We start from the raw sequence: 21,041 nt of genomic DNA, 5'->3' as shown, positions 1-21,041 counted from the left end.
ATTTGTTTTCCATCACTGTAATTTTGCTCTTTTGAGAATAATATGTAAATGAAATCAGATAGTATGTAAACTCTGGGGTTTGGGTTTTTTCATTCAGCATAATGCCTTTGAGATATCTACCACATTGTTGAACGTGTCAGTAGTTTTTTTTTTTTTTAATTTTTGAGTAGTATTCCATTGTATGTATGTGCCACACATTATCCATTCTGAGAGTGGCATGGGTTTTGTTATAAACTTTGCAATATTGTTGTATTTAAAATATTTCTCTCTATATATTACTTTAGTTTATTACCCCTAACCCCTGTAGGAATCCATCATTTCACTGTACAAAATGATAGAGACCCTAAAATTTTTCTTTGTTAGGAACCTGCCTATCATTGGAAGTTGTACATATATATATATATAGAATTTTTAAATAAATTAGGTGGCAAAGTCACATGTGGAAATTCATATGAAATTAATATTCCAAAGTTTGATATAAATAGATACTTCTGAGGGTGACTATTTTAGTAAGATTTAAAAACTTTTGGAGAGATTTACTGCCTGTTGATTTTGATGTTAAGTCAGAGTTGGTATAAGATGAAATCAGAAGCTCATAAAGTTGTAAATTTTAAAAATGAAACTTTTTCTTTTGCAAAAAAATAATGAGGTTTGTATTTGAGATGGGTTTGTTTATATATCTAGAGGTACTGGAAGCGTTCTTTTTAAAAAGAAACTTTTATTTTTATGGATGCACTGGGTCTTCGTTGCTGCACGTAGGCTAGCTCTCGTTGTGATGAGAGGGTTTACTGTCTAGTTGTGGTGCATGGCCTTCTCATTGCCGTGACTTCTCTTGTTGTGGAGCATGGGCTCTCAGCTGGAAGCATTATTTCTTAGTTAATAAAAATTGTGATCTTAGAGGATTCATGATTAAGGATTCTTATTTGAGTTCTATATTAACATTATTGGATAATAAATTTGATCTGTGGGATTTTCAAGTGGTAATCAGTTGGAGATGGTAGTTGTTTTTTAGTCTGATGGTAGGAAAACTTCTGGTTTCATGAGAACATGAACCATTTTAAGAGGGGGATGCAAAAATCTATGTAGTTTAGTGAAAGAAAATTTATAATTTAATAGAAGAAAGGCCTGACTTTTATTACTTATGTGTAATTGAAATGATTAAATAGCAGCTTCCAGGAAGAGTAGCCTTAATTGGGCTGTGTTTGGCCAAGAGGCCAGTTTTGGCATATAGTTTGGTAAGTTTTGATGTATGTATGCATTTACGAAACCTCATCACAATCAGGGTAGTGAACAAATCTATCACATGCAGGTTTCCTTGGGGTCCTTTGTAAGCTTTTCCTCCTCCTTCTTCCAACTCCCACACTGCATGCCTGGACAACCACCAGTCTGTTTTCTGATACAAAACATTAGTTTGTATTGCCTAGAATTTGATACATATGTACAAATTTGGGGAAGGAAGGGTATTTCTCTTCTTTCACTGAGCTTAATAATTTTGTACTTGATCCATTTAAAAACTTGCTTTGTAGTTCATACTTACTGTTCAACAACAGTATGTATGGTATATACCACAAATTGTTTATCCAGTCATCTGTTCATAAACATTTAGGTCATTTCAAGTTTTGCTTTTTTAAATGATATTGTTTTTAAAATATAGATTTTGGCTTGTTTGCTGTTGCAAGTATATAGGAATATTGTCTACTTTTGAATATTGATCTTCTGTGACCATAGTAAACTCACTCTTTAGTTCTAGTAACTTTTTTGTACTAGAGTCTATAATAGATGATTATCTTCTCTGTAGATTGGGGCAGTTTTGCTTCTTTTTATAATCTGGATGCCTTCTATATCTTTTTCTTGCCATATTGCTCTGGCTAGACTCTTCAGTAGGTGGGTGAAGAGAAATAGTACAAGTGGCCATCTTTGTCTTGTTCCTGGTCTTAGGTGGAGAGCATTTTGTCTTTGACCACTGAGTATACTGCTGGTTGTAGGTTTTCCATGGGTGTCTTTTATCCAGCTGATGAAATTCCATTGTATTCCTACTTTATTGAGGGTTTTTGTTGTTTTTTTTTTAAATCAAGAATGGATTTTGGATTTTGTTAAATGTATTTTCTTTGTATATTGAGATACAAGTTTTTTATTAATGTGTTAATATGGTGAATTGTATTGATTGATGTTTGAATATTTAACCAATCTTGCATTTTTGATACAAAAATCTATAGATCATGATGTATTGACAGTTTTGTATATTGTATTCAAATTACTAAAATTTTGTCGAACATATTTGCATTTATGTTCTGAGGGTTGTAGGTTTGTAGTTTTCTTGTAATATCTGTCTCTGGTTTTGGTATCTGGATAATGCTGGCTTCATAAAATGAGTTAAGAAATATCTTTAGTTTCTAGAGGATTTTGTGTAAGATTTGTATTATTTCTATCTTAAATGCTTGGTAGAATTATCAGTAAAGCCATCTCAGCCTGGAGTTTTCTTAGAAGGAAAGTTCTTAACTACAAATTCAAATTCTTTAATAGACATTGAACTGTTCATTCCATCTATTTCTTCTGGAGTGCAACCCTATGAACTGTAGCCCACCAGGCTTCTCTGTCCATGGAATTCTCCAGGCAAGAATACTGGAGTGGGTAGCCATTCCCTTCTCCAGGGAATCTTCCTGACTCAGGAATCGAGCACAGGTTTTCTGCATTGCAGACAGATTCTTTCACCTCTGAGCCACCAGGGAAGCCCAGTTTGGCTATATTTTATCAATTTTATTGACCTTTTCAAAGAACTAACCTTTGTTTTCATTGATTTTTTTTTCCCCCCAATTCTTTTTCTATTTTCTATGATTTCCACTCTGATCTTTAATAATTTTTTCTACTTTCTTTAGGTTTATTTTGTTCTTTGTCTATATTTATTCGACTGCTTTGGGTCTGGGTCTTAGTTGTGGCATGTCTAGCTGTGGCTTACAGGCTTAGTAGTTGCCGCATGTTGCATTTCTGATTGTGGCTTTAGGGCCTAGTTGCCCTGCTGCTTGTGGGGTCTTAGTTCCCTGACCAGGGATCAGACCTGTGTCCCTGCCCTGCAAGGTGAGTTCTCAACCACTGGGCCACCAGGGAAGTCCCTATCTAGTTCCTTAAGGTAGAAACCGAGTTAATTTTTCTTAGACCTTTCTTCTTTTCTATCATAGGCATTTAAAGATATAATTTGCTTCCTAACTACTGCTGTAATATCATGCCATTCCACAAATTTTGATCCATTGGGCTTTTTCAGTCCAAAATTTTCTCTTTTCCTTTCTGATTTCTTTTTTGCTCCATGGGTTATTTACAAAGATGTTATCTATCTAATTGCCAATATTTGATAATTTTCCAGGTATCTTTCTGTTATTGAATTTTATTTTATTTATTTATTTTTTCTGTTATTGAATTTTAATTCACTTGTAATCAGAGAACATATTTTGTATGAATTTTTTGGAAATGTATTAACACTTGTTTTATTGCCCAGAATGTGGTCTGTCTTGATAAATGTTCTATGTGCTTATCAAAAGAATGAGTCTTCTGCTCTTGTTGGATGAAGTGTTCTATAAATGTCAGTTAGGTTAAGCCAGTTGATAGTGCTGTTCAAATCTTACTCATCTTGACTGATTTTCTGTCTGCTTGTTCTATTAAATATTTTAAGAGAGATGTTGAAATCTGTGACAATAATTGTGGAGTTCTTATAATTTTTTGCTTTTTTGCTTCATGTATTTTGAAGCTCTGTAACAAGGCAGAAGAACATTGGGGATTATTAAGTGCTCTTAGGGGTTTCCCTGGTGGCTCAGCTGGTAAAGAATTTGCCTGCAGTGTAGGAGACCCCCGTGAATTTACCCTTTTATTCTTATGAACTGCCTTGGTAATATTCTTTGTATTGAGGTCTACTTTGTCTGATATTAGTATACCACTCTTATTTTCTTTTAACTAGTGTTAGCATCATTTGTCTTTCCTTATCCTTTTATATTGAACCTCTTTGTACCTTTATATTTAAAATGTGCTTCTTGTAGATGGGGCATACTGTTTGTTGGGTCTGGTTTTTATATCCAGTGTGATAATCTCTACCTCTTATTGCTTAGACCATGTACATTTAATGTGATTGTAGATATGGTTAAGGTTAAGTCTGTCATCTTGCTGTTTATTTTCTGTTTGTCCCATTTGTTCCTGCTTCCCTATCCTCCCCTCACCTTTTGCCCTCTTTTGGATTGTGTCATTTTTTATGATTTCATTTTATCCCCTTTTTTGGCTTATTGACTATAATACTTTGTTTCTGTACTTCAGTGGTTGCTTTAAAGCTTTAATATGCATCTTTAGTTTATCACTACTTACTTCATTATATTAAATAATTCTTGCATCATATGGGAGCCTTATAATATTGTACTTCTGTTTCTCTCCTCCCAAACTTTGTGCTATTTCCAGTATTCTTAATTCCTTTGTGTAGGCTCAGATGGTAAAGAATCTGCTAGCAATCCCTGGGTTGGGAAGATCCCCTGGAGGTTCAATCCCTGGGTTGGGAAGATCCCCTGGAGGAGGGCACAGCAACAAACTCAAGTATTCTTGCCTGGAGAATCCCATGGACAGAGAATCCTGTCCGTCCACGGGCTACCGTCCATGGGGTTGCAAAGAGTTGGACATGACTGAACGATTAACACTTCCATCTTTTCACCTGGTGTTATTTTAAAGAATTAATTTTTTAAATTAACCTGGTGTTAATTTAAAGAACCTGATGTTCTTTAAATTTTCTTATAGTGCAGATTTGTTCATGATGAATTCATTCATCTTTTTCTGTGTGTGTGTCTAAAAATGCATTTCCCTTTTACTTTTGAGAGATATTTTTACAGGATATAACAATCATAGGTTGCCAGCAGTTATCATTTTGGGTTTTATTTTTTATTAAAATGTGTTCGGGATTTGTTGTGCATGTTACATCTGTGGGTTTGTAGTTTTAATTACATTTCAAGACATTTCTTCAAATGTTTTTCTTTTCCTCACCTTTCTTCCTTTATGGACTCCATTTATACCTATGTTAGGACTCTTAAAGTTGACCCATAGCTCACTTATGCTTAATTTATCCTTCTATAATGAATAGTGTATTCATTTGGGTATTTCCTACTGCAGTCTTCAAATTCATGAATCTTCTATAATGTATAATCTTCCATTAATTCCAAATGAATGTATTTTGCTTCTCAGATACCATTTTTGTCTCTAGAAGTCTGATTTGTATCTTTTTAACATTCTATATTTCTATATAACTTTTTGGAGGAATATGGTTATAATGTTTTTGTTTTTAATTTTAAGATGTGTGCCTAATTTAAAATTTTTCTTATTTTAAGATACTTGGGTTGGTTTTAGTTGAGTTTTTTTTCCTGCTTTTTTGCTTGCCTGTTAATTTTTAACTGAATGCCATGTATTGTGAATTTACCTTGTTTGGCTGATGGATACTTTTGTACTCCTATAAATTTTCTTGATCTTTGTTTTAGGATTTAGTTTACTTACTTGGAAACGATTTGATTCTTTCACATCTTGCTATTAGCATTCGTTGGATGTGACTAGGACAGTACTCAGTTTAGGTTTAATTATTTCCCACTTCAGAGCCAAGACCCTTTAGATTCCCCCTCTAGTGCCCTTTTATGAGGTTTTCCAGCCTCACTGTGGGGAGAGAGGGACAGGCCCTTTTCCTGGCTCTGTACGAGTCCTTGGCAGTGTTTCCTCTAATTCTCTGAATCAGTTGTTTCTCCAGCTTCATTAATGAGGTTTCCTCATGTGTGCGTTGATTGGTACTAGACTCTGCAGATTGCTGAGGTTTTCTCTGTGCTGCTCTTCCCTCTCTGGCATACTCTTTCCTTAGAACACTGCCACCTATTGTCCCCAACCTCTCAGCTCCTCATCCGTAACTGAGTCCATCAGCTTCTGCCTGGGTTTTGCCTCTGTGTTTTACTTGAGAAACTCTTCTCAAGGTAGTAAATTGGGGCAGTGGTTGGCCTTTGTTGTTGTTGTTGTTCAGTTGCTAAGTCGTGTCCAACTCTTTGCCACCCCATAGAGTGGAGCCCTCCAGATACCTCTGTCCGTGGGATTTCCCAGGCTAGAATACTGGAGTGAGTTGCCATTTCCTTCTCCAGTGGATCTTCCCGACTCAGGGATTGAATCCATGTCCGCTGCATTGGCAGGCAGATTCTTTACCACTGAGCCACCAAGGAAGCCCATGGTTAGCCTTATCTGATTTGTTTTTTCATCTTCCAGGGATTACTCTCTTTTCCAAATGTGCTATGTCTTTGTCATTGTTTCATATATTTTGCTTTTGGGTAGTTTCAGACAGGAAGGTAAATTTAGTCCTTGTTTCTCTGTCTTGGCTAGAAGCAGGTGTTGGGGCTGATATACTTTTCATCTCCTTTCCTCTTCTCAGTTCATGTATCCCAAACTCTTAGATGCAACAGGAAGCAGTTATCCTCTATGAACTTGCTTGTCCTCATTTTCGTTTGCACTTGTTAATTATGTTTGCCCTTAGAATGCTTTCCTGATCTAAAATTATTTAATTAAATAGAGTAGGACATAATTAGTCTTCCATGACATCTGATTTTGAAGGTCTCATTCAGAGTACATTCCATTTGAGAATGAAAAAAAGGAACAGGAATATATTATGACACCTTTTGCATTTGTTTAATGTCTAAACAGTTTAGAAATGAAGCCAGTATTTAAGCAAAATACTTAGCGGTATTTAATCTTTCAGCTATAAAGATGTCTAGTTGAAATCCTTTTTCAATTAATCAGTTGGCTTGGCCCTTACTGAACATTTATCCTTTATTTGCCTTAGTTGTAATTGTGTTTGTATCTTATCTGTTATCCATTAGATTCATATTTAGAAAATGTGTTTAGTAGTACATTTAAAACTTAGAATAATACAAGGGTTTTTTCCAGTATATAATGCTTATTCTATTATTGTGGATTCCTTTCTTTTTCCTACTTTAGGAGATGAGTCAGAAATTCCATTGTTCCTATTGTAAGGTTTTTAACTTAAAAGTAGGATCTTTTGATTTGTTCTATTTAAAGAAAAAAATTATGTTCTAATGATGTGATCCTACTCTGATCTTTTTCACTGGAAGGAAGGTGGGAATAGAGGGTTATTCTTTTCTTCTTTCTGTAGATTTATGAGAGACAGATGACTGATAAAAACTGGTTGGTTGCCTTTATTTCCTTAGAAGTCACTCTTAGGGTAGATACAGAGTCAGCCTTATTTATTGTTTTTTTAGTCTGTTATAGTGAGATGATAACGATCTTCATAATGAAAGAAACCACTAAAATAACAGTGTTACAGCTAATAAATCAGAGATGATCCCTGAGCACTGTTGGATTTAAAACTGATTCATCAAGGTTAAATTTTTAAATAATGTGGTTTTGTTGAAGGACAGTAGGGTAACATCATGGAAGAGGCACTGGAATGAATTGAAAGGATTAGGTTACAGTGTTATGAGCATATCTAAAATTCCATGTGACTCTGAGCAAAATCTTGTGATTTTGAACTTTAATGTCCTCACCTGTTAAAACTAAATAAAGTAACATTTAGTGGGTGATTCTGTTGTGCCAGGTACATTATTGGTCAGTTTACTGATTATACTTCACTTAATCCTCATGTTAAACTTAGAAAGTCGGTAGGATCTACAGTTACAGGTGAGGAAACTAAGGTTCCAAAATGTTAAGTTAGCATTCAACATGTTGAGAAATTAAGTATTAAAAGACAATTTGATTGTAAGTCTTTATTACTCTGAAGTCATGAAGTTCCTTCTATTCCTGTCTTTTTCCTGTTTCTGAAAAGCACTTTAATATTTTTAAATGATGAACTATGTTGTTTGCTAATAAGATGGTAAATTTTCACCTGCCTTAGGTTAGGCTCTTTCATTTCTGTTCCTGTCAGTTTTCCTACTTACAGTGTACTCTGATTATTAAAATCTTAGCTATTTGTTAGTGCCAGGTTCACAGCGATTTACAGTAATGTCTTCTTGTGAGATCTTAGAGCATTTATTTGTCATTCATTTATTCATTGTATTTGAAATACATTTAATTATTTTATATTTTAAATTTGGGATAACATTTGAATTGTTTACACTATTTAAATGTAACAATTCATGTATAACTGCTGCACTTAAATCATAAGCATTCTAAGGAAGCTGCTTCTATCCTGGCATGTAACAGCATTGTGCACATAGTACATATAACTTAATAGGTAATTGTGTGAATGAATGCTGTCAACTAGAATATCTTAATCATCTTCAGTTACTCACTTCCCATGGGCAGATTTGTTCTATGTAAGATATTTTAAAATTTTAAGTTCTGTTACTTTATTTAGTCAGTGCTATTAGCTTTTTAGAAAAATACTTTCCAGAATTTTTCAAGAGAGTCCAATCAAAATGAACTGATTGGAGTTAGCATGTATTCTTTTTTTTTTTTTAATTATTTTTCGACAATGTTTCATGGCATGTAGAATCTTAGTCTTATGCCCCCTACATTGGACTTGGGGGGAGTCTTAACCACTGGACTACCAGGGAAGTCCCTAACATGTATTCTTATTTTATTTGGCAGCAAGACCAATGACTTTGTCCCATAACTCAGTGTTTAAGAGTTCCAGAAGCTGGTGCTCTTCCTCTCCTTTTCCCTTACAAACAGCAAAACCAGGAGAACACTTGAGTTAGAGATTTGGATGGTCTCTATTGCTAGTACTACTGCTGCTAACTACTACTGCTACCTCTTCTACTGTGATACTAACTCAACAGTCAGTCAACCTTTCTGGGCTTTAGTTTTCTCATCCTTAAAAAAACTGAATTGGAGTATGTGATCTTTAAAGACATAGTGTTCCAGAATTTATAAAACCTGCAAGTTTAAAATAAATTAGGTTTCAGAATTGTTAAGTATAATAGCATTTGACTGTTGCACTTCAGAATATTAGTAGTTTTATATTACTTGGGAGTTTTTATGGAAAGTGTTTGCAATTTCATTTTCTACTTTTATGGTTAATTTTCTTTTCTAATTTATCAGCACTCCCTCACGTGTTGCTAAAGGAGCTGTCGACCACACCAAAATGAGTCTGCATGGTGCTAGTGGGGGACATGAGAGATCAAGAGATAGACGAAGGTCAAGTGACAGATCACGAGATTCATCTCATGAAAGAACAGAATCTCAGCTCACTCCTTGTATTAGAAATGTTACTTCTCCAACACGACAGCACCATGTTGGTATGTAAAATCTACTAAACTTCCCAACAGGTTTTTGTTTTTTTTTTTAATTTGGCTACGCTGCACGACTTGTGGGATCTTAGTTTCCTGACCATGGATCAAAGCCGGGCCCTGGCATTGAAAGCACTGAGACCTAACCACTGGACTGCCAGGAAACTCCCAATGCACTTACCTTTTTAAAGTAGTAATAACAGTGAATTATGCCTAATACTTTACAGTAAAATTAACATCTTACTTTTCAGTTGCTTCTGTTTTAACTTAGCTTGATTCTTGCTGTTAAAAAAAAAAACTTACTAAATGAAACTTTAAAGTACATTTTTTTTTCAGAGTTTGGGACCGTCTTATAAAAGAAATAATTTGAACAGGCTTTACAACTATAATATGTAGATTAAAATTTTTTTTCAAGTAATTTTTATCTTTTGAGATATATAGCAGTGGTTTATTTAAAATAATCTATAGTAAATTATTGATAAGAATCCTTGTTAATCATACTAAAAAAGGAAGTGAAAGAGTAACTATCATGGAGACATTTAGCTTGATTTTCAACAATATTTTAAATTTAATTAAAATTAAATAAAAAACAGAGGAGGAAAAGGAGGGTGGAAGTGGGTTTTTTCCCCCTTGACAGCTCAGGTCTTTATTCCTTCCTACTCTTTTTTATAAATGAATGCTATTCCTCCAGGTAAATACAATGTGAGCTTGCTGATTTTTATTTTTACCTCAGAAGTGGCAAATTAAATATTTTGACTTACTATTTGAGGCAGTTTCTGATTACCTCATATAAATCAAAATCATGTATATTAGGTCTAATTATGTGGAGAGGTTGTCAGTATCTAAGTAGGTCTTTAAAGTCAGATTAATGCTAATAAGCTAAAAACCTACAAAAGTATAAATAAGAGCTGACAGTTTGTTGTATGCAAAGTTTAGTATCTGGGAAGAGAACAGAGGATATAATAAGTTATTTTATTGCTTTAGCAAATTTTACTTTTAGGGTGCTACCAACATTGTAGAAATAGGCACTACAAGGGAGGTGTCAGGGTATCTCTGGAGATACAGCAAGCCTAATTATATAACCAGTAAAGCTGTACAGAGTGTTCTAAGTAGCCTGAGTCATGAAGGAATTTGGCAAAAGCTGATGAAACTGATGAGATGGAGGTACATTTTTAGGTCACCTTTAAAGTTTAGTAATCTAATCTCTAAAGGAAACATCACAAAATCTTAGTTTTAATTTCCCTTTTGTAGACTGTTGGAACAGCTAAAGAAAATTTTCTGAATTTTAACAGTGTTTCTTTATATTAAAATTATAGGTAACAATAATATGATCCTATAAAATTTGTAGCAGTGCTTTTTTCAAAAATGTGAGAAGAAAGCAGTATATCATCAGCTATTAAACCACTTAATTTGGTAAAACATTAAAAGTCATTTGAAAACATAAATACTTCTTAGTGTCTGTGGTAAAAATATTTTCTTCCTTTGGTACCTTCCTTTTGTGAGCTAAATTGCTGGTTTAAGGGTTTCCTTATTAATGTAGTTAAGAGTCCAAAGTTTGTACTTTGTGTTTTCAGAATAGTATTAATACTTTCAGTATTTAGGATGGTTAAAATTGTTATTAATCTTTTACTGACTTTCAATGCTTGCTTATTTGACTTAGAATATTCTACTCCTTTTGTTTCTGTATATTTTTAAGTAGAGCAGTAATATAATTCAATTTAATTTTGATCTTAGTTTGGGTCAACATCGGTTAGGTATACATCTTTTTTAAAAAGTCTACAAAATTAATTGTTTTAGAAAACAATGTAATGTTTTAGGTTTATTCCTAGAAAATAAATGAACATTTATGATGTTCTGTGAAAATGTTATCTGAAATAGAAAAAGCAGAATTGCTGTGATAAAAAAAACTTTTCTAAATCACTATTTTCAATATATATATATATCTCTCATATTTTTTAAAAGAAAATTTGCATTAATTTGTTTAACATCTTTATTTCAGAACGTGAAAAAGATCACAGTTCCTCTCGTCCAAGCAGTCCTCGTCCTCAGAAAGCCTCTCCAAATGGATCCAGTAGCAGTGCTGGGAACAGCAGCAGAAACAGTAGTCAGTCAAGTTCAGATAGTAGCTGTAAGACGTCTGGGGAAATGGTGTTTGTGTATGAAAATGCAAAAGAAGGAGCTCGGAATGTAAGAACATCAGAACGAGTGACACTTATAGTGGATAACACTAGATTTGTTGTAGACCCATCTATTTTTACTGCACAGCCAAATACAATGTTGGGCAGGTTTGTATTATTGTGATTCTTTGTATTATTAATAAAAAGCACTTTTCCATTACGTTTTTAAAAAAGTTTTACAGTAGGTCTCTAGTGGAATACAGTGTTGCTGTTGAGCTATGGATTTTAAATAACTTGTTCAAGTTAATCCAGCTAGAAATTGTAGAACCAGATCTTGAGCATGATTTTATTTTGAATAATGTTTTCTGTACCTAGAAGTAGCAAATGCAGTAGTTAAATGAAGACAGGATACTTAAAGATCTGAAAACATAGATTGTATTTGACAAGATGAATTTAACAGTGATAATGTTTCCTTCACTTAGGGCTCCCAAATTCAATCTTCAGATACAGCAGACATCAGCATTTGGTTAGCTGAAAAGTCAGCATGAGTTATATTTACTTTAATTTTAAGTTTGATATATTAATTTAAGTTTGATATATTTACTTTAAAGAAATAATGCTAACAAGTAGTCAGTAGAATGAAGGAGAAATAATGGTCTCTGAATCTGTACTGGTCTGGAGTAATAGATTAATATAACATTTGTAGTTAAGGGAACCCATATTCTAGAATTGGTAGAGAAAATATGGGCTGTAGTTATGGGAACTTCAGAATAGACTTGATTTTTCAAGTCTTTTAATTGGAGTCCAAAGTTTGTACTTTGTGTTTTCAGAATAGTATTAATACTTTCAGTATTTAGGATGGTTAAAATTGTTATTAATCTTTTACTGACTTTCAACTTTTACTGACTTACAAACACCTTTTAATTGGAAAATTAGTGCCTTTTTTCTATTCGTTCTAATATAAAATGAAGGAAACATAAATGAAATGGAAGTTTGCATGAGGTTAAAAAGGAAAACTTGAATTTTTTGCTTGGTTGCATATGAGTAACTATTTGGGGTACCTGTGTATGTGTATGATTTGTAAGTATCTCAGAATCCAGAACAAATGCCAGCATGTGACACTGTTTGCATTTTGGGTAGACAAATATTTCCTTTTAACATTGGCTCTTGACTTTACATCTGTAAGGAAAGAAATACTTGTACTCTATAGGCTTTTACATATTATTAGAAGCATAGGAAAGACTCTTAAAAAAATCAAAGCATAGTTTATTTATTTCCAAGACATTACAACAAACAGTAAAACTTGAAGGAAAGATTGTTGATGGGAGATTTTTAGGAGGATAACTTGACACTGATCATATTTTACATTTTTACCTAAACTTAAACAGTTGAAAGGCAAAAGTAGGTATTTGAAATTTTTCTTCAGCTGATAGGCTACATTTTCTTTTAAAAATAAATTCAGAAGATTTTTTTGTGTTTGTTATCCATATTGATCTGAAAAGTATAACTTTCCTTTTTTGTAAAAAGTTCAAGTATTTGAGAAAATTGCATGACATTTGATTCCTGAAAGACTTGCTTCTTTTTTTCCAAATCAGTGAAGGCTTCTTTTCATGTCAGTTGACGAAAGCATGTCGTTGGGGATGAAAATTAATATTCATGGGAACTGTAAAAAGCAGTTGGCATTCTTTTGGAAACTTTGAAATAAGAAAGCTTTGTTCTTTATAGGTTCTATGTTATTAAAAAAAAGAGGGAACTCTTTAAATTGGGAAATTGTTGAATAGGAAACTATTCAGCTATATCGACTTTAGTAATGATGTCATTGAATTTAGAGGTTCAGATTCTTTTAATCACACTTTAAAAATTTGCTTGGAAATTATGCATTCAACTTTTTGTTTTGAAGGACATATTTAGCAGATTGCCTCTTTTTAAAATATTTACTGTTAAAGGGCCAACAGCATGACTTGAAAAAATAGAAGTTCATCTGCATCTTCTTTTTGTAAAAATTAATATTATGAGCTTGTTACTTATTTAGAATTTTCATTCTCTTCTTCATTCCTCTCTACCCCAGTATTTGATTGCTTATTTTTCAGTTCTAGGATGCCAGTGTAAGAGTTTTGTGCAGGATTTGTTACGTTTATAGTTTTGTAAAAAGTAAAATAATCTAATCTGCCTATATTTATTTTACTTTTTTCTAGTTTAGATTATCATACGTGCTACTTAATAGACTAACTTTGCATTGAAGATAGTCGTTTGCCCTTCCTCCCTGTCTCCCTCTTCTCTCTCTTTCATTTTTTTCTTTCTCTGGATAAAATTAATATAAGAATCTCTCCTAGATTGTTTTTTTCCCACCCCTGTAGAAAAGGGACCGGAAAGTTTTTTACCTTTTGAAGCTTATTAATTGATTTTATTTTCTTATGGGAAATCTTTACTACTGTTTCCTCCCACAAAAAAAAAATTTTATAATCTTTTATTTATCACATTTGCCAGAATAAATGTCTGATAAATATTTGTGGGCTAATTTAATGATATAATTTAATGCTAAAATTATAATTCCTTTTTACTTTTGTACATGAAAACAATTTTTCTCTTTTGAAGGGATAGCCTATTGATTTATTTCTCAATTACTTGCTACTATAGGATGTTTGGATCTGGCAGAGAACATAACTTTACACGTCCTAATGAGAAGGGAGAGTATGAGGTGGCAGAAGGAATTGGCTCTACTGTATTTCGAGCAATTCTGGTAAGTGCTGTTTCTTGTGTGTATTGATTGAGTCAGTTGACCCTTTCTCGGTAGGTACTTGGTTTGAAAGCAGAATTGTATTTGGATATCTCTGGAAGTATCCAGTGTATTTTTTAATATCATTTAATTCATTTTCTTTTGGTATGTAAATATAACATGATAAAAATAAGTGAATTTTATAACCTTTGCAAAAATAAGATAGGGGTAATTCATCTCTCAGGTCTGCATAGGCAGCTCTTTCAAGGGTTTAGTGGTAACATTTCTATAGTCAGACTATTCCACTTTCTTCAATTCTATTAAATACAAGAAGTTGATAATTTTTTGCTGTCACAATAAATGTGGCTACTGGATTTCTAACATTTTGTTGCATATAACTAGTGGTGGACACTTAGGAACGTTTGAAAGCCATCTCTAAAATGTATTTCCTATCATTTTTGTATTAAAACTTAAATTTTTTAACCTTTTATTTTGAGAAATATTTGAATTATTACTACAGTCACTACTTGTAATTTTAATTGGTGATAAAATTTGATTCATAGCATGTGACAGTTTATTTTACAGTTTGAAAATATGGTTTCTTTAAATAGTTTTGTGGGAAGACGAGAAGGAGGATCCTGAGGTACAAGACAGGAAAAGGAGTTGATCGTGATCAGTACTAACAAGTACTTGGAAAAGTACCAGAAGATCTCTTGCTTGATTCATGTAGCAACTTCAGAAATGGTGTTACTGTGGCTCTGAACATCAAGAAGCTTGAGGCAGATCTTAATTTTTTGGGAAGTGCTTTCTCAGCTGCCCATACTTCCATTTGTCCCTTAATGGTAATGGTATTGACTCCATGACTCAGCTGTGGAGTAACTTATCTATAGCTCTGGGCCAGCCCCTAACAGCATTTCAAGTAGATTTTGGAAATAATAGCTATTATTGTTTGTACTTCTGTGGGAAACACCAAAGAACAGTATTTGGAAGAAGAATAATTGTGTGTTCTGTTTCCATATATTTGAATACTTGGAGGTGATTTTGAAATTCTTTACTAAAAACCTTATGTTTTGCCCCATTCTCTAGGTAATAGTTAAGGTAACGTAAAGTATATCATTTAACTTCCTTAAAATTTCTTTCAAAAATATATAGTAGGTATGTAGACAGATAACTTGTAAGAGGGGAATACATGTGAGTTAGCATGGTACAGTAGAGAGAAGAGATGCATAAGTAATGAGGAGACCCGGGTTCTAACTTTATCTCTCTTGTTAAATAATTTCATAACTGGAGGAGTCAGTGAATCCATTTGGACATAAATTTTTCTTGTCAGGAAAGCGAAAGAGTGGTTAGGTGAACTGAGGTCCCACCTAACTTTAAAATTCCACAATTCAGAAATCTCAAGAGTATCACAATTTTAAAAAATTCTATCAGCCCAGTCTTAAAAACACATTTTGTCTACCTTGTGCATTCTTTTATGCATTTATTTTTTTTTTCAGGATTATTATAAAACAGGAATAATCCGTTGTCCTGATGGCATATCTATTCCTGAATTGAGAGAAGCTTGTGACTATCTTTGTATCTCTTTCGAATATAGTACTATTAAATGTAGAGATCTCAGTAAGTATGATGTTTTGTGTGTGAGTGGTTTGTAGAGTTACAATGTATTGGAATGAAATACCTGAAATAGTGCTGTTTACCTAGACTTCAAGTATTTGTTTAATTGAATTCTAAAACACTAATAACCGTGAAGATTTATGAAAGTCCACAGAGATCATTGTTTGGTACAATTTTCCAAAACTTTCTTTCAACTTAATAATTTTTTTGTTTGTAGAGTCTCCCATATTTATGCTTCTATTTGTTCTTCCTCTGTCATTTTTTGCCAGTCTGTATCTCCCACCTTGGTAGCCCTGACTTTGTCCAAGTGTGGTATTTGGCTTCACTCCTCAGATCACATCAACCAAGAATTTATAATTTCTTTTTGTATTTGCCATGCAATATAACATCCTAAGCAACTATGGAAGATACAAATCATTCTCAAAAAGAGTATTTGTCATTAAAGATCTTAGATTGAATACCAAATACCAGCCCTCATTTATAAGAATTAAATGGCTTTATTCAGGAACTTCAAATATAGTCTCAGAGCAAGTCTAGAACTTTCGAAATCCTAACTCTTTGATTGATATTTTCCTGTCACATTACCCCCCTGCCCCCATGCCCATCCCTTTTACTGTTATGTTATGCCTAAGAAAAAAGGTGATTATACACAGAAAATTTAAAATGTATTTGAAAATTATCAAATGTTGACTTGGTTATTAAGTGGTTGGAAAAGCCCAGAAGAAGGAGATGTCATTGTGGGCTAGTAGGATTAGGGAAGAGTTCAGACGAGACAGGTTGTAAAGAGTGAACAGGAATGATTTAACAGTAGTAGAGTAGGAAGGTTAGGGGATTACAGACATGAGTGGTATACTTTGGAAATAACCTATATAAGAGACTGTATTGGGACCAGAAGGAGATGAGAATAAATATGGGGGCGAGATTGTGGAAGGTCTTAAAATTAATATTCTTATATTTTATGCTGTATAATGTGGGAAGCCATTGTAAAACTTTGCTACCTGTGCTTATAGATGTATGTTAGTCCCAAGTATATGGTTATGTTTACTTCATTACCTAAATGTAACACTAGCTTAGCAAAGTGGAGCCATACTTTTCTGAAACGTTGCTGTATTAGAAATTGCGAATGGGAAACTTGTAGGGCATCTATTATATATTTAAATATAGCTATCTACCCTTCATGCTTAATTATGGTCTAATTCTTGAAAATGAGTGGTCTTGATTAGGTCTGTCCTTAAGTACCAGTTTTTCTTTGTTTTTATTTGTTTGACCAAATATTCTTTTAAAATCTCCATAAAAATATCAGTAGGTGAGAAAAAGATTAGGTGGTCCACCTCTGAGTCCATTTCTATATAAATGATATTTAAAAGTTTAAAACCAATTAGTTGGACAGCTGAAGCATACAGCTGTAAACTTGAACAAATTTACAATGGCTTTCACATCTTAAAAAATGTTTTTAGTTGAAATCATGAGCATTATTCTAATTTATAAATTCTTGACTTCATAAAACCTTCTGTAAAGGTTTTGTGCTTTTTAATTCATGGGAACATTTTAATTTAATTGCATATGACTAAATGTTGAATTTTGGTGACTGTCAGATTAAAAAGACACTAGAATTCCTTAAAGATAAATGGATTTTAGTTCTGTAATCCTTTGGACATTATTTACCTATTTACCATCACTGTTAAATATCATTTATTTGTTACAAAATTAGCAATTCTCATAGGCTTTATTAAAAGAAAACTGTATAGAATCTGAAGAGATAGAAATGGTCTTGTAAAATATGAAAGTGTACTGTAGGTGTAGACTTGAGTGCAAAAATTATTTTTTTCTTGCAAATATGTGCTTTTACTGAATATTGTAATGGTACTTTACACTAAAATGTCTGTTTATCTCTTACTTAAAATTATAAAAGTACTCAGTGTATTGAATGTATTGAATACAGCATCCTGGATTTCTTGGGCAGGTTACTTAAAACCTTATTTCTTAGTTGTCTCATCTTTAAAATGGGAGACTAATATTACTTACCTCACAGAGTTGTTGTGAAGATTAAATGGATAGTGCTTGACAAGAGCTTTCCAGGTGGTTCAGTGGTAAAAAAAAAAAAATTAGCCTGCCATTGCAGAAGGAGGAGATGCGGGTTCAATCCCTGAGTCAGGAAGATGATCTGGAGGAAGAAATGGCAACCCACTCTAGTATTCTTGCCTGGAAAATCCTATGGACAGAGGAGCCTGGTGGGCTACAGTCCATGGGATTGCAGAGTCAGACAGGACTATTTCCACATGAAAATATATTGTGAATAACTATATTAGAAGATAATCCTTTAGTCACAACTTGTTCAGTGGTTTACATAGTTAATGCTCATTTTCTACATTTTTAGTGAATGCTCATTTTATACCAAATACTAGGTATGTAAAAGGCAGTAAGAAAAGACAGGATCCCTTCTCTTGTGATGCTTGCAATGTAGTGGAAAAGGCAGATAAGTAAATTATATTGTGTTAGAGGAAGAATGGGGTACTAGATGAGCATGTATGAGCTGTATCTAACTCAGGTGTCGGGGCTTGAGAAAGCTTTCTGGAGAAGAGGGAAGAGGAAGTGTGTTTCAGGCAGAAGGAATGCTATGTTTGGAGGCAACTAGGCTTTAATTTCTTTTTTGTCCTCATCTTCCCAGGCAAGCACTATAATCCAGAAGAGGTTTTGAGAACCAGGGCTGACTTCAGGAATGAAGGCCTGGGGCTAAGAGAAATGAAAATACAATGTCCCAGGTTAAATTGGTATTTGTTCAGTCTCTTAAGGTGTGTCCTACTCTTTGTGACCCCATAGACTGCAACACACCAGGCTGCCCTGTCCTCCACTGTCTCCTGGATTTTACTCAAATTCTAGTCGATTTTGTTGGTGATGCCATCCAACTATCTCATTCTTTGTCACCCCCTTCTCTTCCTGCCCTCAGTCCTTCTTAGCCTCAGGGAATTTCCCAGTGAGTTGTCTCATCACATCAGGTGGCCAAAGTATTGGAGCTTCACCATAAGCCCTTCCAGTGAATATTCAGGGTTGATTTCCTTTAGGATTGACTGGTTTGATCTCCTTGCTGTCCAAGGGACTCTCAAGAGTCTTCTCCAGCATCACAATTCCAAAGCATTGATTCTCGGCGCTCAACCTTCTTTATGATCAACTGTCACATCCAAACACAACTACTGGAAAACCTTAGCTTTGACTATTCGGACATTTGTTGGCACAGTGATGTCTCTGCTTTTTAATACCCTGTCTAGGTTTGTCATAACTTTCCTTCCAAGGAGCAAGCATCTTTTAATTTCATGGCTTCAGTCACTATCCACAGTGATTTTTGGAGCCCCCCAAAATATAATCTGTCACTGTTTCCACTTTTTCCCCACCTATTTGCCATAAAGTGATGGGACTGGATGCCATGATCTTGGCGTTTTGAAAGTAGTGTGGAAAATGAAATTTAAAGTTTGCAAAAGGACAAGTTCAGAAAGCCTAGGAAGAAAGGCACCATCCTTGTGGGAGACAATGGGATTACAAATGAAGATCAAAAACTGAAGTTACATTTAATTTATTTTAAGAAGGGATATTAAGAGGCAGAGACTACTTTGGAGTCACAGAAATAGAGACACTGAAACAACAGACACGTGTATGTTTTCTCTCTGTCTTTCTCTGTCTTGCCCTCTTTTTCAGTTTATAACATTAAACCAATTGAATTTGAGGACGGGGACTATACCTTTTCACTCTGTGTCTGTAGTGTCAGGCACATAGTAAGGATTCAATAAGCATTTGTTGGATGAATAAACTCTTTTATTCCCTCATGCATTTTTAAGACACTTATCTACTTATTGTCTTCTCTAGTATCATTAGTCTTTCCCTCTTTATAGAGTAATCCTCAGGCTCAAACATACTCCAGTCTGACCTGTGTCTGTTATAGGCATTCAAAAATACATCATTTGAAAATTTTTGAGCTTTTCACTGATTCTTTGAAGTTATTTTTTTGGTAAGAATTAGCAGAACTCTATTAGCCTTTGCCCCGCTTCATTTTGCACTCAAAGGCCAAACTTACCTGTTACTCCAAATATCTCTTGACTTCCTACTTTTGCGTTCCAGTCCTCTAAGATGAAAAGGACATCTTGTTTTGGTATTAGTTCTAGAAGGTCTTGTAAGTCTGCATAGAACTCTGTAACTTCAGCTTCTTTGGCATCAGTGGCTGGGTCATAGACTTGGATTACTGTGACATTGAATGGTTTGCCTTGGAAACGAACCAAGATCATTCTGTTATTTTTGAGATTGCACCCAAGTGCTGCATTTCAGACTCTTTTGTACTGTATCTTGCTCTTTGGAAGAAAAACCATGACAAACCTAGACAGCATATTAAAAGCAGAGACATTACTTTGCCAACAAAGGTCCGTATTGTCAAAGCTATGGTTTTTCCAGTAGTCATGTACAGATGTGAGAGCTGAGCCATAAAGAAGGCTGAGTGCCAAAAAATTGATGCTTTTGAACTGTGGTATTGAAGACTCTTGAGAGTCTCTTGGGCTGCAAAGAGATCAATCAATCATAAAGGAAATCAACCCTGAATATTCATTGGAAGGACTGATAATGAAGCTGAAGCTCCAATACTTTGCCCACCTGATGGGAAGAACCAACTCATTGGAAAATACACTACTCCTGGAAAAGATTGAGGGCAGGATAGGGGGCAACAGAGGATGAGATGGTTGGATGGCATCGCCAGCTCAGTAGACATGAATTTGAGCAAGCTCAGGGTGATGGTGAAGGACAGGGAGGCCTGGCGTGTTGCAGTCCATGGGGCTGCAAAGAGACACTACTAAATGACTGAACAATGACAATAAGAATTAACACGTTCATTATACTGCCTCCTATTCCAACTACTGTGTCTTTCCATTTATTCAGTTTTCTTTTGTGTTTCTGCAATGGTCTATGTTTATTCTTTGATAATTTGTATTTTTGTTACTGCTGTGTGTAGAATATGTTCAGATTTTCTAACTGCTAGCATAAAAGAAAATTATTGAATTTTCTATATTTGTGTTTAGCCACCTAACTGAACGCTACTGAATTCTAGTAGTTTTTCAGTTGTTTCTTACATGTTATTGGTAGATAATTGACCCTTTTGTAAGTAAAACTTTTTATATCTTTTTGTCTTGCTGAATTGATTATAATATTTTGTACAATGTTAAATTTAGTGGTAAATCTGGTATCTGTCTTTAAAGGCATTTCCTTTAGGTTTCACTGTTTTGTTTTGTTTTTTCCTTGATTCTTTCTTCAATACTCTGGCTCTTTGACATCCTTATTTTAGATCTTCTGCTATTTTTTTTTCTTACCTGCTTCCTGATCATTTATACG

At 34.0% G+C, this 21,041-nt stretch overlaps 1 protein-coding gene across 4 annotated transcripts in view; it reads left to right on the top strand.

Annotated features, from left to right (window-relative positions):
- The window catches only part of BTBD10 (BTB domain containing 10), a 69,456-nt gene that overhangs the window by 35,169 nt on the left and 13,246 nt on the right, over nt 1-21,041 (top strand). For all 4 annotated transcript variants that reach the window (XM_065943843.1, XM_065943840.1, XM_065943842.1 and 1 more), the window contains 4 exons: nt 9,043-9,239; nt 11,230-11,515; nt 13,985-14,087; nt 15,560-15,680. In XM_065943843.1, coding sequence (XP_065799915.1) covers nt 9,086-9,239; nt 11,230-11,515; nt 13,985-14,087; nt 15,560-15,680 — 664 coding nt within the window. In that variant the 5' untranslated portion in view covers nt 9,043-9,085. The remainder of the gene's footprint in view (nt 1-9,042; nt 9,240-11,229; nt 11,516-13,984; nt 14,088-15,559; nt 15,681-21,041) is intronic.

The sequence above is a fragment of the Muntiacus reevesi genome, chromosome 9 (genome assembly GCF_963930625.1).
Source record: "Muntiacus reevesi chromosome 9, mMunRee1.1, whole genome shotgun sequence".
Taxonomy (NCBI): domain Eukaryota; kingdom Metazoa; phylum Chordata; class Mammalia; order Artiodactyla; family Cervidae; genus Muntiacus; species Muntiacus reevesi.
Note: the sequence above shows the minus strand (reverse complement) of the source record. Positions and strands in the feature narration are given on the sequence as shown.